The sequence below is a fragment of the Tribolium madens genome, unplaced genomic scaffold, assembly GCF_015345945.1.
Source record: "Tribolium madens isolate multiple individuals breed KSU strain unplaced genomic scaffold, Tmad_KSU_1.1 Scaffold_20;HRSCAF=117;Tcas5.2_LG4, whole genome shotgun sequence".
NCBI lineage: Eukaryota > Metazoa > Arthropoda > Insecta > Coleoptera > Tenebrionidae > Tribolium > Tribolium madens.
Genome location: NW_025400985.1, coordinates 7010694 through 7023478, shown reverse-complemented (window position 1 = coordinate 7023478; position 12785 = coordinate 7010694). Strand labels below are relative to the sequence as shown.

At 33.4% G+C, this 12785-nt stretch overlaps 2 protein-coding genes across 2 annotated transcripts; one reads left to right on the top strand and one right to left on the bottom strand.

Moving 5' to 3' along the window:
- Positions 1–2556: 2556 nt before the first annotated feature.
- LOC123005668 lies at positions 2557–3246 on the top strand. The gene is made up of 4 exons (XM_044399515.1): positions 2557–2604; positions 2652–2810; positions 2862–3017; positions 3070–3246. Exons 1-4 carry the CDS (start codon positions 2557–2559, stop codon positions 3244–3246), a joined length of 540 nt encoding a protein of 179 aa, XP_044255450.1.
- Positions 3247–5122: 1876 nt separating this feature from the next.
- LOC123005440 (nose resistant to fluoxetine protein 6-like) lies at positions 5123–8830 on the bottom strand. The gene is made up of 9 exons (XM_044399195.1): positions 8506–8830; positions 8001–8197; positions 7255–7472; positions 6952–7204; positions 6556–6885; positions 6087–6274; positions 5663–5988; positions 5402–5544; positions 5123–5350 (listed from the first exon to the last, which is right to left on the bottom strand). The coding sequence occupies exons 1-9, from the start codon at positions 8768–8770 to the stop codon at positions 5195–5197; spliced, it is 2076 nt and encodes a 691-aa protein (XP_044255130.1). The 5' UTR covers positions 8771–8830; the 3' UTR covers positions 5123–5194.
- Positions 8831–12785: the final 3955 nt, after the last annotated feature.

Below are 12785 nucleotides of genomic sequence, written 5' to 3'. Positions count from 1 at the left end.
AATGTCCTTTGGGATTTCGGGTGTCGTTTTTTGGACTTAAAATTAAAGAATAAAGCTCGGGTCTCCGGTAATGCATCCATAAAGATAATTTGCAGGGGACCACTGATATCCCACAAGCTTAACAACTCCGAAGTTCAAAGGACCCTCGAGATGACCTTAAAGAGCTAATCACCGTCGAGATCTTGTGGATATATAACGTTGTACACGTGTTGAGAAGACTTGGATTACCCCGCGCTAGAAACGGATTTAGTTACTTGAGGCGTGTTCGAAATAGAAATTGTTTACTGAACAATGCCACTGTTTACCGTTTGTGAGCAAACCAACGTATTTGCGCTCGGTAAATCCTGGAATATTGTAAATGAGGTTTTTTTCCGGTGAAAAATTGATCAGAAACGGGAGATAAAGGCGTAAATTCATTAGGATAAACTTTGTTTAATTATGGCAAACTCTCCATTTACGTCGACGCGAAATGTAACGAATTTTTAATAAATCATTAGCACAATTTCCTGGCAAAAATAATCAACTTTAATGTAGTTTATTCCCGAGACAGACCGATGTTGCGCATGCATGTAAATATATTTCGGTTCATTTCTTTTTATTACATTTCGCATTTTCTATGTCATCAAATAGTAATGAAGCTTGGATTAAACTTGGAAACATTACTTACCTTGACCCGAAAAACTCCCAAACGATTACATTTTCTGTTTCGGCCGCCTGTTAAGTAAAGGAAATCGCTACTTCCACTAAATACTCATCATTTGTGGTCGATGCTTATCTTTGCAATTTATTTTCACGCTAAATTAGACCAGTTAAATCTGATTACACGTCAAAAATCTACCTTCAATTAAGACCCATTTGAAATACAAAGTCTTGTTCAACTTGTAGTTCCCATTTCTAAATTCAGGCCGGCCAATTAATCCTCTATTCAACCCTCTCACTATTGAATAATTTAAACCAAAACCCTAAACGTTTTGTTAAAATTATCAAAACTCAGTTTTTATTCATTCTACTCTCTAATGGCCGATCCTTATCATTCAGCTAATTTTATCCTGCTTGAAAAATTATTACTACGTGATTAAATAATTTGTGCTGGACTGGGAATTACAAAAATACATTATCAAAACACGCACCACATTTTACAAAAATTTTGTTTGTTTTTTTTTCGTTTTCTAGTTTTCTAACTACGTCAATAGTGATAATACCTCAATTTCAGGTAATTTCGGTTGATGTTTATCACGTCTTAATTTTATACGAGAAGTTGCGTGTTAAAATATTGCGCGAAACGAGCCTATAAAGTCGTTTCCGACGAAAATAAATTCAAATGATTTCAAAATTCGTCATGTAGTAAAAAAGAGACAAAAAAGCATGAGAAAATTGAGCACAACATGGTGGCGAGTTTAATTCAAACTCGTGCAAAAATGAATTAATTAGAGTTGTTTGGATTTAAGAACTTATAATGAATTGAAAAAATCATAAAAAAAATCATTATGGTTTCTACTTGTTGTACCGTTTTTAATTTTTATTCGTAACTTCTAAATCCCTCTTTAAAACTTTTGGTGGCAGTTTTCTTGTATACATAAAGAATCAATTTTTTCTTCTGTTCGCAGCAGGAATTTCAATTCAGCACCACAGGTAAATAGTTAATCAGAAAAGTATTGCAGTTGTGGTTAAATTAAAAAAAATAATTTTTAGTATGTATAAACTCTTGACTATGATAAATTTGGATCGATTTGTTGTGAGAGAGTTGCAAAGGATGCGCATTTTTTTATTTAGGACCAGCTTTTGTTTTAGGAAATATGTGAATTTTTCAAAGTTGGATTAATTTCTTTCATAAAAGTGTTTAGAGAGACATAACTGTTTGTTCAATTTTATGCCTGACAAAACTTACCATTAGGAAGTTACAAATGGATGTGATGCGAAATTCAGGAGTTTAGTGTTAAAGTTTCAGTGGTTTATAACATACAAATTTGAGCTAAATCATTGAACGTATGTTAGGTAGTTAATAAAATGAATATGGATGTTAATCGTGGTTTAGTATTTACCTAGTTACTTTACAAAACAATAAATTTGTGGCTAAACCGCACTTATAATTGTTCTGGATTTATCACAATCAAAACATGGTAAACATACATGTTTTAATCACTCTCTAATGAAACAGTTTACAAATTTGTTACGCTATATTTAATAATTTTTTTAATAGATTTACTTTGAAATAGGGAACAAACAGAGGGGCGTAGTGATTCTCCACAACTTTTTCTGTTTTTGTAAGTGCGCGAAATTATTAGTCAAAAATTGTTTATTTTCTTAAAATTTTTAAAAAGATTTTTGCAACAAAAATTAGAAAAGTGTTATTGCTTGCAAGTTGAAAAAATACTACTTGTCTTTTTTGAAATCCAAGCCAAGATTTCCGTTTACGTGTGAAATGCGTTTTGTCGCATAAATTTAAAATTGGTCACGCTGCATTTAATGTTTTTCACTACATGCTACCGTAATGAGCGATTCTTATCTTTTCAGGATATATAGCGATAAATAATTTAAATTCAGTTAAACTGAAAAATGTTACTTTACTTGTTTGTGGCTTGCATGTGCATGTTCAGTATCGCTGTAAGTGCTTTCCGATCAATAAAATCTAAATTTAGATTGATTTTCAGTACGAGTATATTGTCGATTACGAAAAACTTGAATTGGTTTATTATGACAAGGGTTTAGTAAGAGATGGTTATTTTTTGTTTAGAAAATACAACAGGACGAATCATTATCTGAATATATCTTTTGTGTTATTGAAGGACTTGGATGGCAATAAACTCGAAGTGGGTTTTTAACAAACATTGCAGAGTTAACTTTGGTTTACAATCTTGTAGTTTACTACAAGCGCTTATCAGTTTTTGAGTAACCAATACAAGAAAACCGGAATCGAAGTCACTTATAATGTTTGCGAATATTGGAGAAAAGATATTTTTGGGACTGCAAGTTTCATCAAGAAATTTGGAAATCTGGAAGGGTGTGACATTAAGAAAGTATACTAACGTTTGTTCATTGAGAATTTATTTTGTATAAAGTGTTTATTAGGGTTTTTATTACTTAAATAATTTTATGCCAGATGAAAGTCAGTTTCCGAAATTTGTCCCTCTTGGACGCTACATGATTCAGATGAATGTGGTCCGAAAATCAAGAGCTCCGCTTTTAAAATTTCAATGGTTTGTGACAGCTCGATTTAAACTGAATAATCGAGTTTATGGCGTTTAATTTAACGTTACAAAAATAAATTGCTTGATTTCATTATAAACGCGAGTAGTTTGGTTAGGTGTATTGCTGTAATTCCGGTAGGAAACTATCTTTGGAACAATAAAACCTTTCATTGCAAGGAACATCAGTTATCTCTATTGCTGCCTGTTAAATGGCGTCTCGTAAAATTCTTTTATGATTAGGACGTGGTGTATTTCAGCCGAAAACTTTTTAATTGAACTGAATTCTTTTAATTAAAGAAAATACAACTAAATTTTATCACGACAAGGTTACAGAATCCTCTTATCTTTCACTCGTGATGAGAGTTTTTCCAAAACATTTCCCACTTGACAGCTGCAACATTTAGATAAATGTAGTATGAAACGCGGAAACGTCCTTACTAAAATTTCGCTTGTTATGCGAGCTTTTAAAATTATGAAAAAATCGAAGCTTGTATCGCATGTTTTGCAAAGTTTTAAAGTGTGATTTGTGGCGGGAAGTCTCGAAGGAGAGACCCCGGATGATTCCCACGTGATTTATTTCCCGGTTCAGATTCGGAAGCTAATTTACCTTCCATTTTCGTTTGACGTGTCGCTTTTCCGTGATATGACCAAATTTTCGGGGGCGCCGAATTGTCTTCAACTCGAATCCGTCGAGACCAGATTAGAATATCTCCCTTTCTGTTTGAAGTACTTTCCATTATCATTCATTCGCGAATAAGAAAAGGATTTATCATGCCGTGAAGAATATTAACATCGTCAGACGAAAATGCCCCTAATTTATTACTTATTGAAAAAGCGACTTGAGCTCCTTTTAAATAAATTAAACAGATAATAATATCTACACCGGACTTAAAAAATGTCTTCAAAGCTCGCGAATTGTATAATCAAATTGTACTCTCCCACAACAGGCTTCGGTGCGAAAATTTAATTACTGTACTAATTAATTCTTAATGAAATTTTCTTGAGCTTTGCGCAGTTTTTTCGAAAATTGCCACAGGCTTATAAAAGTCTATTGACGCTTTTTTATTAATAAATGTAACATGATATATAGGTCACACGATTCTTACAAATATTTCTATTTGCATAATGTATTTCAGAATGTATCCGCGCACATGTTGCTGAGGTCCCATTTGACTTGCAAAATGTATTCAACATTGCCCCACATTGTAGTCTAATGAAGTACACATGCATTTTAAACAGCTATGAAAAGAAAAATCAATGATGTATGGAGTCGTTAATGTTTCACTCGCTACACAATATCATCTTTGGTTTTAATGACACAAATAACATTTTCAACAAAGGCTACACAAAACTGGCAGAGTACGAGAATATTAGGACAACTTTGGTCTAATTCTGATTTACTCACTTAAATTTATTTATCTTCAAAGTAACTGAATACTGACTTTGGTATTGGTTAGTTTATTGATCGAAAAATTGTTTTACATGACAGTTAACTTATTTGTTATTCGGCGATTATAATAATTCTAAAGCACAATAACTGTAAAAACAAAAAAATAAAAATAAAAGCATAAATTTATAAACAAATTCTTAAACATTCTATCATTGTAAAATTTTTTAAAATGTGCATTTATCATTTGATAAATTGGTACAATTAATAATAATTGACTTGAATATTTTTCCGCATTTTTAAAAGCTAAACCGTATTTTTGTGTAACTTAATTTTTTTTCTTAAAGCGTTTTTTATGTTTTTGACGGTCTTTTGTAAATGCAATTAAAAAGTTTTGGTTTTTTGATTTGTAAAAAGTTTTTAATTTAACCACGAGGGATAAATAATAATTAGTTTGGAGAGTTTCGGTTTGGTAATGTGGAACAATCTATAATAAGGACTGTATTTCTAAAAAGAAATAAAACGTGCAAATTGTGGTAGAAGCGTGTGTATTGTATGAAACGACAAAAGCATGCCGGTTTTATTGTACATTACAGACATTTGTGCATAAAATCGGCTTTCATGGTAGATTGGAGATAGTCTGTTTGAATAAAATTTTCTTTGGATTTTTTTCGAAGAGTAGAGTTTCAATTGTTAAGCAGGGATATTCAAAGCAGAGGGCGAAAAGTGCTCCGACGGCTATCATTATCGCTAAATCTCCGAAGCAGTCGTACAGCTTAAACGTAAAGCGTTAATAATGTGTAAATTACTCCCTCGGAATATTTACCATGTGGAAATTTGAAAAATAGGCCGGCATTTGGCCTGATCCGTCCTTTAAAAACTGAAAGCACATATGAAAAAGGAAAATGCCGTAACCGAGTCGGCCCAGTATGCGGAAAACGTGCAGGGATAAAATGTCGTTTACAAAGCCTTAAAAAAGGTAGCATTAAACAAGTTGATGAAATTTTTTCGGTATTGTTGGGGAAGATTTACCGGTGTTTTGTTGAAACATGATTAAACGAGCGCGAAAAAAAATTATTTTTATTACCTCCGTAGCCCTGAACGCACGCCCATATAATCCAGGCAATCCCTAAAACCCATGCCGATCGAGAACAGGAAAGGTAGAGCGACGATTCTAAACGGTTGTAGTCGTGATTTTCTTCCTGAAATACGTGTGAACCCAAAACAACACACAACAGAAAAATTAATGCCACTATCCAGCCGAGTAGCTTCCAAAATAAACCCAGGGATATTTTTTTCCCTTTTGTTTTGAATATCGTATAACCAAAACCTAATCCTATTATATATGGAGATGCACGGACGTGAGGAGCTATATAATGGCGCTGAAAATACTCAGTATGAAAAAGCTGACTCCTGAAAAAACAAGTCAATTAGAAGAATTAAGATTTTTATAGCGTGAAGATTAAATTCGAATTAATTTGAAATTTAAAGAATTCACTAAAATAACTTACGTTAAAGGCATCCCTCCTGGATATTCTTGAGTCCAAGCCAACGAAAAATTAATTCCGACTGAAGCGATGTAACTTAACGCCAAAATTACCCACCCAACTTTAGGTAATTTCCACAAAGGGTAAAGAATGACTGGAGAAAAGTAATAATAAACCATTTCGCAAGTCAGGTACCAGGTTTGAGGAATGCACTGAAAATTGTAAATATTCAGGCTTAAGTTTTCATGTGCGAGTTTAGGAAATATTTTTTTTTATATAAATATTTTTCTAATTTCCATTAGGTACCTATACGTTTGTTAGAAATGAGAAATTTGATAAGCATTTGTTTGTGCACTTATACTAATGCAAGTAGTTTGTTTATTTTGGGATTTAAATGAACTGTTTGTTTATTATAATAGAAAACAGCGGAAAAGGTATCTATCCAAACTGGTGAGTTGTAATGGTAGTAATATTGATTTTCTTCGTAACTGACCAAAGCTTGTGGATTGACGTAGTTTTGTATATGAAGAAGAGTGCTCCACCAGAAGTATTGACAGGGTAGCTGCATGGCTTGGTAGGTTTCACGCCATAAAGGCCCTTCCCCGAAATACTGTATAAAAGTGGAATAAAGAATGACCGCAACAGAGAGCGGTAAAGTGATCCTTATGTAGCGATAAACGTAAAACAACACTGCATTAAATCTGTTATTTTTTGTAACATTTTCAAAGAAACCATAGCTGACGAGCATTCCGCTGACAAAAAGGAAGGAATCCACACAGACTGTCCCTCCAATTATAAGCGTGCTTGTGTATTCAAGCACCCACTATAAAAAAATCCGAATCACGCTTTGAATTTAATTAAATTTGTCGAAATTCTTGTCATGACTTACGTCAATCAGTTCCAAGGAGTTAATTGAGGGAAAGAGCATCCCCGTCATGAATCTGTGCCCAAACATGACGTAACAAGTGCTCAAAAATCTAATTCCGTGCAAGCAATTCAACTCGTGATTGGTTTTTCTCGCGAGCAATTTCTGACCGTTAGAAATCGCCGAAAATATTTTAACGAAATGATTACTGTCGCGTTTTACCAGATCAATAATCGTGCAGACCGACACGCCGAAGATTATACAAGCTGCTAAAATCCTGAAAAGTTAAATTGGATTAAACGTTGCCACAAGTGCGCCAATTCTCACAAAAACGAATACTCCTTTGAACTCCATTCGGGACGGGTCGATAAAGTCATGCAGTTTTCTTCCGCTAACGTTACTGTTATATCTAATCCGTGAACCAATTCGGATATTGTTTTGTTGAAATGGGGGAAAACGTCCGATGACGGACACGAATCGGGGATACAGACAGACCACATAAAACGCACGCCTTCAATTATGCTCTTTTTCAACAGATCGAAACGCTGCAAGAAACATTTTAAAGACGTGATTTCGCTAATGGATACGTTGAGTGAGGTTTAATTGACACAAAGAGGATTTTGAAGCGGCCACAATTTTTTCAGGTTTGGGTCAATTGGAAATTTGATGGCAAAGGGAGAATTTTTGTTTATAGACACAAACCCGCTTTTTACATCTTTACATTATTTCTGTAATTATAGCGTTTTAACGCACGTGCAATATTAACGAATTATTTAAAAAGTTATTGTTGTAACTGCAAACTTTAGTTTATTTTTTAATTTTTTCATTAAGATCAGGACTACTAAGTAGTTCAATTTTCGTTTTGTAAAAAAGAGGATCAAAATATCGTAATTCACACATGTCAGCATGCATAAATATTGATGAAATCATTGAAATGAATATTCTTTGCTCTTGCATACAAATACTCTTATTTTATGATTTGTAAAATCAGATCAAAATGTACAAAATAAAGAAGTTGTTTTTAATAATAATAATAAAAAACCGAGTACAAAACATTTCTTTTAATTGTGTACCTTTTGTGAAACGTTGTGGAATCCCATTACGGTTCTGAGTATTCTCTCTCCTAGAATGATCCGAAAAGTGCAATGTTTGCCACGTATAGGTCCGTTTGGTGTCGCCTTATAAATCCTTAAGCATTGCTTGAAAGCGCCGTATTCTACCAAGTTTCCCATTAAGATACCAGATTGCAATTTTGAAGATGAATCAAACACTAAAATGTACAAAGTCGCTGGTTTATTTCGATACATTACCTCCGCGATGCGCTTATTTACACAGAGTCTGGATATTTCTTTGGTATTGTAATAGTTTTCTCATGAAACGACTTCAGGGAGAACTATTTTGTTATCGAGAGAATACACACAATTTTGTATTTGTTTAATAAACAAAGAGAATTTCCAAGGATCTATTAGGGAAACCTAAAGAGAAGCAAACAGCACGATGTTTTGTTTTTAGATTGAAACAAAATAAAGCAATTTTGTTATCGACATTTTTATTTAATTTAATTTTTTATCGACTTACTCTGTAAGGCCCAACTTTCCATGGCTCGAAGTCCAATTCGATACTCTTCACTGTGCTTTCTGCACAGAGGATCCTGAGGATCGTTCAGTGTGTAAGTGCCAATAACCTGATTCATTACCAGCCCTTGTTTCATTGTTAATTTCACAGGTTTTCTTTCGTTCTCCAATTCCTCCTCATTGTTCGTGGATAAACCTATTGTAACGTCTAGTATAGAACAAGTCAAAATACATGCTGCTAATTTAACAGCGTTCTTCGCTAAATTCATCGTAATAACGCTAAAGTTTCCTTCGTGAGATTATATAGAAGCAGACACTGGCGTTAAAATAAGTACGTGTCAAAACTTTGATATTTCTATTATGGAGTAGGTAGTGTACAAAACTTCATGTGTGTGCCAACTTAATGGGAGTTGCAACGACAACTTTATAGTTATTAGAACCGGAGTTACCGACATACGACTCCATGTCACCGAACAAACACATTATTTCACAAGAAATTAATTCTTACTTAGACCATTAAGTTCAAAGTTATTATTACTTATTACATTTCGTTGTTTGTTGCAATACTGTAATTTAATAATAATTTTTCGTTTAAAAATGGCGTAAAGTGTATCAAGCTTATGTATTCTGTATATTGCGGCACCATATCTTGTGTATTTTTCTCCTTTTCTTTTCAAGTTTATTTTTCAGAGCTAATTTGACACTTCCGCTGTGAGTGCCCGTCTTGTAAAGTTTTATGTCGAATGGTTCAATTTTCCCGCTTTAATAAAGACTTCGAGTTAAAGTGGTCTCACATGTGGTGTTTGCGAGTAAATTAAGAATCTTTTAAGAAAGAAGAATCGCGTTTTTTTAATAGTGTGTTTGTCGGTCAAGTGTATAAAATTTAAATACGTTACTGATTTAATAAATTCAATGCGAATATGTAATAAAATTTGCATGTGGCATATGTCGTTGCTGCGTGTGACAGTTCCTAGGGCTTAAAATATTAAAATTCAAGTATAGGAAAGGGCGACATCCTCTTAAAAAAATTCTCATCAGCATTCTTAGTGTGTGGATATTATCGCCGTTTTACGAGTGATCCTCGAAAGCGATTGGCGAGCTTTTAGTGCTTTATAATTATGAGTCGAGTGCTGACTTTGCTATTGACTCGAGTTTAAACCTCATCTCATCAACGCCGCTATTCAAACTCGTCGTATATTAACGAATCGAATTGTCGGAAAAAGTCTAATTTATCGAAAGAGGTATTAATTTTTCCGGCTTTTTAAAAAAATTAGGAAACGGTTTTTCGGCTACAATTCTTTCGAGTTAATTCAGAGCGGGTGGCTCGAGACTAGCCAAGAGAAAAACAGCTCCATTTATTCTCAGGTTACTTATTACCCAGAGCATTACGTTACAAGCAGGTGTCGTTTTTCACGATGAAATTACATAACCCTACTCTCGTTATGATATGACCTACTCAAGAAACGAATTTTTTTATTTTAAAAAGGCCGGTCTTAGCATTAATTTTCCTATGACATTACACGGGTCCAAAACCTCTCTTGACATTAACCTTTTCGCTAATCTATGAAACTGAAAGTTTATGTTGGTGAGGTTATGCGAAATTATAACTCATGATTAGCGAGGATGCGGAGGTTGTGATAACTGAATTAATTAATTTACAGTTATCTTTCGTTTCGTATTAACTTGAGCGCTTGTTGTTTCAATAATTACAAGGTTTTGATTTTTTTAGAGCAGAAGATTCGAGATATTAAATAAAATAAAATAAATGATGAAATCCTGTTAAGCTCATACGAGTTTTGTTCATGTCTCGGGCCTGGTTGCAGAAAATTCGCTACTTTTCCACTCGTTTCTGCATTATTTAACTTTTATCGATTTTTCAAAGATATCCATATCCAAGATAAATAGTTCGGAAAGTTCGGTCTTTTTACAAAGCGCCATATTCTGGCTACACATCGCATCTCGTCGATTCATTCCGCACCATTGATACCAAGAGAAAAGAGTTGAGGATTTTTTAAAAACCTATTAATATTTCACCGTCTTAATCTTATTTATTGTAAATTATTCAGCGTAACGACTGATTGCAAAATTATGAACGACACATTGAGTTTTTGCTGAATCGGTGACTTTTTTGAGGGTCTTTCGAAGTGCGCACGATTCAATTTATTACAGGAAACTCTCTTTGCTGAACACACACTTAACTAGTTTCCACATAAATTAGGGCAAAAAACCTAAAATTTCCGAACATTAATCCGCAAATTAATCAATCAAAAACGTTTGCACTGGTATAATTCATCGCTGTTTTCTTTTTTGGTTTGTTAGTATTCCATACTCTATAAATTATTGTTTTTTTGTCGCTTGGTATCTAAACAGAAAGAAAACGTGATATAAATATTAATAACAATTCCTAAGATAAAAACTTACGGCTCATAGTACTCGTACCTACTCCAAATATATTTTCTCAATTTCTAGAGTAATAAGTGTTTTTTGAAGCTTCGGTGATGTCAAAGTTTCCAATATCCTGTTTTCAGCTGTTTTGCGATTATAGAGGTCGATGTAGAGGTTTTGCATAAAATTTTATAAGATGCTTAAGTTGCGGTTTATTACAACTTTTTACTTTTCATAATCACGGATTAATATCTAAAAACCAAATCAATTTCGATAATAAATACTTCATTATTTTTAGAAAGAAGTATTTGGTTAAAAATGCTAAAAACTGAGCTGTTTTTTAAATATAATATTTGACAATGAAACCGCATTTTTCGTCCATATTGGTGTCGAGTATAATTTTCTTTTGAATACTCGATTCAGAAAGCGGCTGCGATATTCAATTTTTCAACAATCAAGTCCAAATCGAATCGTGTTTTTTATTAGGGAAATTCCATAATTAAAATGGAAATAGGAATCAGGTCGAATAAGCAGTTCAAGCTTATTGTTGTAAATAAATTTATATCAGTTTTGTTCGTTGTAAACCCGGAACTACAAATTCCTCGCACTGCTTAATAGGCTACGAAAGCCCCGAATCGCGTTTTTTTAATTAATGATTTTATTTATAGAGTGTCGAGCACAAAAAACGTGAGGAATAAATCTCGTTTTGAGAGTGCGGTTTGCAAACTAAACTGAATGCGGATTGGAAACAAAAATAATCGGAGATGAATCAAACGGAGATTGCTTGAAATCCGCGATTTGAATGGGGGCTTCATTAGGTCGTGTATCGAACTGCCGCCTCTCGGCTAATTACAGGAGGAAACGAAGCCGCCGCCAGATTAGTCGGTTTGCTCGAGCAAAGAAAAGAAAAAATCGCTGCAGCACGTGCAAAATAAACTACAAGTTTTTGGTAGGTCGGTGGTTCGCGATTTGCGCGTTTTGCATTATTTATCGTAGAGCTTAATCTTCATTATGCAGTGAAAATACTTGTTTTGTGACACTTTAGGGGCATCCGGTAGCAAAGTTTTTATGACGGGGAAAATTTGATTTATCGTCCTTGTAGTTTTCAACACCAAATTAAAACGACAACTGTACACCCAGCGAAACTTTAATCTCACTAGGAAAATGACGATTTTATTGCTACACTTTTTGTGCAAATAAATTTGAGCCACTTTGGCTCTAATTAACGTTTCGACTAATTGCAGCGTGTTATCGTCAAACGTCTGCTAAAAAATAACATTAAAACGCTTTATATCTCAACGAAATCTCTCGGAATGTAATAACGAATGAATTAAAACAGACATTGAACTTCTTTTGTACTCTACGGTAATAAAACTTAATGGCACCAGAATTTTAATTTTATTTTAAATCCTCTTGAGACACACTTGACTACATAGAAAAAAATTTCGTTGTTAATATTATTTATGGAAAAGATTAAAAGTCATTAATTCGCTGAGACAGGGATTTAAATAAATAATTGTGTGTATTATAAATCTGAATTTGGGAGATATTCCCTTTGTTGAAACTCTGTTTGCCAAACTACAGTTTAATAATAAACGTAAAATAGTTTGGGATTTTCTCGAATAATTATGATTTAAATTTGTTATATTCTACATAAAAGCTCGCTATACATTAACAGCTCGTTAAAAATTTAATTAACGTTTTTTATATGCACATTCACCAGCGCCTGTTTTTTTTCACTACCACATCGACGAATTTGCACACATTTTAGAGAATTTTATTTATTCCGTTTGTATTTTAGATAATGAATTATGTATTTAATAACATGAAATTTTTGTTTTGTACTTTTTCGCGTTATTGTTTGCTTTAAAACAGAATATTTTATTTTAAAAATACTTT

What these genes read in the sequence shown, in the direction of transcription:
- LOC123005668 (XM_044399515.1), top strand. Translation starts at nt 2,557, where the DNA reads ATGTTACTTTACTTGTTTGTGGCTTGCATGTGCATGTTCAGTATCGCT. An exon ending in TGGATGGCAATAAACTCGAA is followed by an intron (nt 2,811 to 2,861) that starts GTGGGTTTTTAA and finishes ACAATCTTGTAG; the next exon opens with TTTACTACAAGCGCTTATCA. An exon ending in AAGGGTGTGACATTAAGAAA is followed by an intron (nt 3,018 to 3,069) that starts GTATACTAACGT and finishes AGTGTTTATTAG; the next exon opens with GGTTTTTATTACTTAAATAA.
- LOC123005440 (XM_044399195.1), bottom strand. Translation starts at nt 8,770, where the DNA reads ATGAATTTAGCGAAGAACGCTGTTAAATTAGCAGCATGTATTTTGACT. An exon ending in TCCACAACGTTTCACAAAAG is followed by an intron (nt 7,473 to 8,000) that starts GTACACAATTAA and finishes TGTTTCTTGCAG; the next exon opens with CGTTTCGATCTGTTGAAAAA. An exon ending in GTGCGTTCAGGGCTACGGAG is followed by an intron (nt 5,545 to 5,662) that starts GTAATAAAAATA and finishes ACCTTTTTTAAG; the next exon opens with GCTTTGTAAACGACATTTTA.